At 60.8% G+C, this 3,628-nt stretch overlaps 1 protein-coding gene across 1 annotated transcript; it reads left to right on the forward strand.

Moving 5' to 3' along the window:
- Positions 1-369: 369 nt before the first annotated feature.
- Positions 370-3,628, forward strand: GNAT1 (G protein subunit alpha transducin 1). Its single transcript, XM_059856351.1, has 8 exons — positions 370-475; positions 1,887-1,929; positions 2,105-2,246; positions 2,318-2,475; positions 2,562-2,690; positions 2,772-2,901; positions 2,987-3,140; positions 3,374-3,628. The coding sequence occupies exons 1-8, from the start codon at positions 370-372 to the stop codon at positions 3,562-3,564; spliced, it is 1,053 nt and encodes a 350-aa protein (XP_059712334.1). The 3' UTR covers positions 3,565-3,628.

The following is a 3,628-nucleotide window of genomic DNA, read 5'->3' on the forward strand; positions in this document are numbered from 1 at the left end:
CAGGGTGGCCGGGTCACTGCCCCAGCCCCCGGGTGGAGGCAAAGCTGGGGGCTGGTGGGGCTGGGGCACCCTCCCGGCAGAAGTGCTGACTCCGGGAACCACGGGATTGCTGAGCTCAGCCCGCTGCAGATTGAAGGGGGTTTATCGGGGGGGCCCAGCTTAAGCCCCGGGTGCTGAGCGCAGCCCCCCGGCAGGCGGCCCCGCGGGACCTTGGCCCCGTCCTTGTCGCACATCGGCGGACGGTGGTGGCAGTGGCGGCGGCGGGCACGGGAGCGAGCGCTGGAGGCGGCGGGAGGCTGGAGCTCGCTGCCCATCCTGGTGCTGACCTCCAAGGAGCGGGTGGTGAACCGCAGAGCTGCGGGGCTGAGGATGGGAGCCGGGGCCAGTGCCGAGGAGAAGCATTCCCGAGAGCTGGAGAAGAAGCTCAAGGAAGATGCTGAGAAGGATGCCAGGACCGTCAAGCTGCTGCTGCTGGGTAAGGGGGACACAACACCCCAGGGGGACATACCCATCCTATGAGCATCTCACCCTAACAGCCCACCCAATGCACCCCAGTGCCCCTCAACCCAACCAGCACCCCTCAACCCAACCAGCACACCCCACAGCTGCCCCCAAACCCAGCCAGCCAATCAACATTCCTCTGGCTCCCAGATGGACCCCAAACCCAAGCAGCCCACCCTCACAGTCCATTTAACATTCTCCTGACTCACCCAGGACCCTTAAAACCAAGCAGCCCTCCCCAACATCAACCCCATTGCCAACAGTCCTCAACCAAACCTCCCCTTCTCAAGAGCCCACCCAATGTTTTCCTGATGCCTCCAGCACCTTTAAACCATCACGACCCAGGAGTGTCCCAAACAGCCTCCCACTCCCAGGCATCCCTAAAACCAACCAACCCCTCCCCAATAAAACACCCAAAGTTTCCCTGACCCCACTCTAAACCCAATCAGTTCAATAGTCCCCAGGCCCCTGCTCCTAAGCACCCCTAAATCCAGTCAGACCACTCTAGCAGTCCTCTGACCCCCACAGCACCCCTAAAGCCAACCAGCCAACCCAAAAAGCCCACCTAATGTTTGCTTTCTCCCTCAGCACCCCTAAACCCAACCAGCCACACCAACAGCCCCCCCATTCCCAGGATCCCCTAAAACAGCTCATCCCAACTTGCTCAGCACCTCTTACCAGGCTTCCCAAACACAACAGACCCTCTCAACAAGAAGATGAGATCCTGAGATCCTAAGGTCCTAAGATTTACCCATATATCCCTCAACCCAACCAGCCCACCTAACATCCTCCCACTTCCAGGTCCCCCAAACCCAGCCAACCCATCTTAAGAGCCTTCACCCACACTACCTATCACCACCTCAGTCTGTCAGCACCCCTGCCCCATCCTCCTAGGGACCCCCATGCAGCCCATTCCACCACCCCATGTCTGTCCCTGGAGCCCCCTTGTGCTGTGTGTCCCTCCCAGCCCTTCCCAGTCCCCCAGTGGTGCCTGAGGATCGGGGTGCTGTGCATGTGGTGAGGCCATGGGTGGCATCACTGTCCTCACAGCCTGGCCCAGGACACATCTGCCTGCACAGCCACAAGTTTGGGGCATTGGGTGTAGGTTGGAAGGTTGCGATGTCACTATGTCCCCAACCCCTCCCCTGGGCTCCTGAGAGTGTCCCTGGCTGAGCTGCTTCAGATCCCATTAGACACAGCAGCTCAGGCTAACCTTAATGCCGCTGGCACCAGGCTGTTAATCCCCCTGCACACCCTGAGCCAGGGACCCAGCACAGCCAGCAGTGCCCACAGCCACGTCAGGCACCAAGGTTCTCAGTGAGCCAGCACAGGGCTCAGCTGGGAGTGCCCAGGGCACCACCATGACCCGTGTTTTGTCCCCTTAGGAGCAGGGGAGTCGGGAAAGAGCACCATTGTCAAGCAGATGAAGTAAGTGCCAAGGGTGGGGTCACTTGATCGTGCCCACCATGCACAGTGTCCGTCCCACACTGCAGCCACAGGATTCCCTCTCCCACTGTGCCTGACTGCCCCGTGCCACTGCCATGGCGTGGCTCAGCTCCACGGCACCCAGCTCAGCCCCATGCCTGTGATCTTCCCCGGCCAGGATCATCCACCAGGACGGTTACTCACTGGAGGAATGCCTGGAGTTCATTGCTATCATTTACAGCAACACGCTCCAGTCCATGCTGGCCATCGTGCGGGCCATGACCACCCTCAACATCCAGTACGGGGACACGGCTCGCCAGGTGAGGGTATTCCATGTTGGGCAGGGGTTCCCCGCAGCCCCCAGGACCCACTGAACCCCTGTCCCTCACAGGATGATGCCCGTAAGCTGCTGCACCTCTCGGACACCATCGAGGAGGGGACCATGCCGAAGGAGATGTCAGAAATCATCGGGCGGCTCTGGAAGGACTCGGGCATCCAAGCCTGCTTTGACCGCGCCTCCGAGTACCAGCTCAACGACTCTGCGGGCTAGTACGTGGTGGGCTCAGGGAGTGTGGGTGGGGCAGGCATCAGGGGCGTTCCAACCCATGTCTCATGCCCACTGCGTGCCTGGCCAGCTACCTGTCAGACCTGGAGCGCCTGGTGACCCCCGGCTACGTCCCCACAGAGCAGGACGTGCTGCGTTCTCGCGTCAAGACAACCGGCATCATCGAGACTCAGTTCTCCTTCAAAGACCTCAACTTCAGGTGGGGGCCAGGCCCCAGTAAGGGCTGGTGCCAGGGGGTGGACAGGGAGGGGGGGTGCTGACCCTCCTTTGTCCTGCCCAGGATGTTCGACGTGGGCGGACAGCGCTCAGAGAGGAAGAAGTGGATCCACTGCTTTGAGGGTGTGACCTGCATCATCTTCATCGCGGCTCTCAGTGCCTACGACATGGTCCTGGTGGAGGATGATGAAGTGGTGAGGAACGCTCACCACCTCACACCCCCTCTGCTTTGCCCCAGTCATGACTTGGGCGTCACCACGAGGCTGTGTCCCTCCGCAGAACCGCATGCATGAGAGCCTGCACCTCTTTAACAGCATCTGCAACCACCGCTACTTTGCCACCACTTCCATCGTCCTCTTCCTCAACAAGAAGGACGTTTTCCTGGAGAAGATCAAGAAGGCCCATCTCAGCATCTGCTTCCCTGACTATGACGGTGAGTCTGCGGGGGCTGGTGGCGGTGGGGTGCTGCTGGAGGGCTGGGCGCCACCACCCCCGCAGGAGTCCCCCACCAGGTGTCCTCAGCACCCCATGCAAGTGGTGCTGCATGAGCCTTGCTGAGGAAGCGTGCAAGATTTACCCACCCGAGGGAGCACTGGGTAATCCCGGGCTGGCATTTTGGCGGGGGACCAGCCCAGGAAGGGATCCTGCTCACTGCCACACCACCAGGTCCCAACACCTACGACGATGCGGGCAACTACATCAAGCTGCAGTTCCTGGAGCTGAACATGCGGCGGGACGTGAAGGAGATCTACTCCCACATGACCTGCGCCACCGATACCGAGAACGTCAAGTTCGTCTTTGACGCCGTCACTGACATCATCATCAAGGAGAACCTCAAGGACTGCGGGCTGTTCTGAGCCCCAGCCGAGCACCCCCTCCCCTGGGGACCAGCCCCACTGCTGACCCCATTCCACCTCCACA

The sequence above is a fragment of the Haemorhous mexicanus genome, chromosome 11 (assembly GCF_027477595.1).
Source record: "Haemorhous mexicanus isolate bHaeMex1 chromosome 11, bHaeMex1.pri, whole genome shotgun sequence".
Classification (NCBI taxonomy): Eukaryota; Metazoa; Chordata; class Aves; order Passeriformes; family Fringillidae; genus Haemorhous; species Haemorhous mexicanus.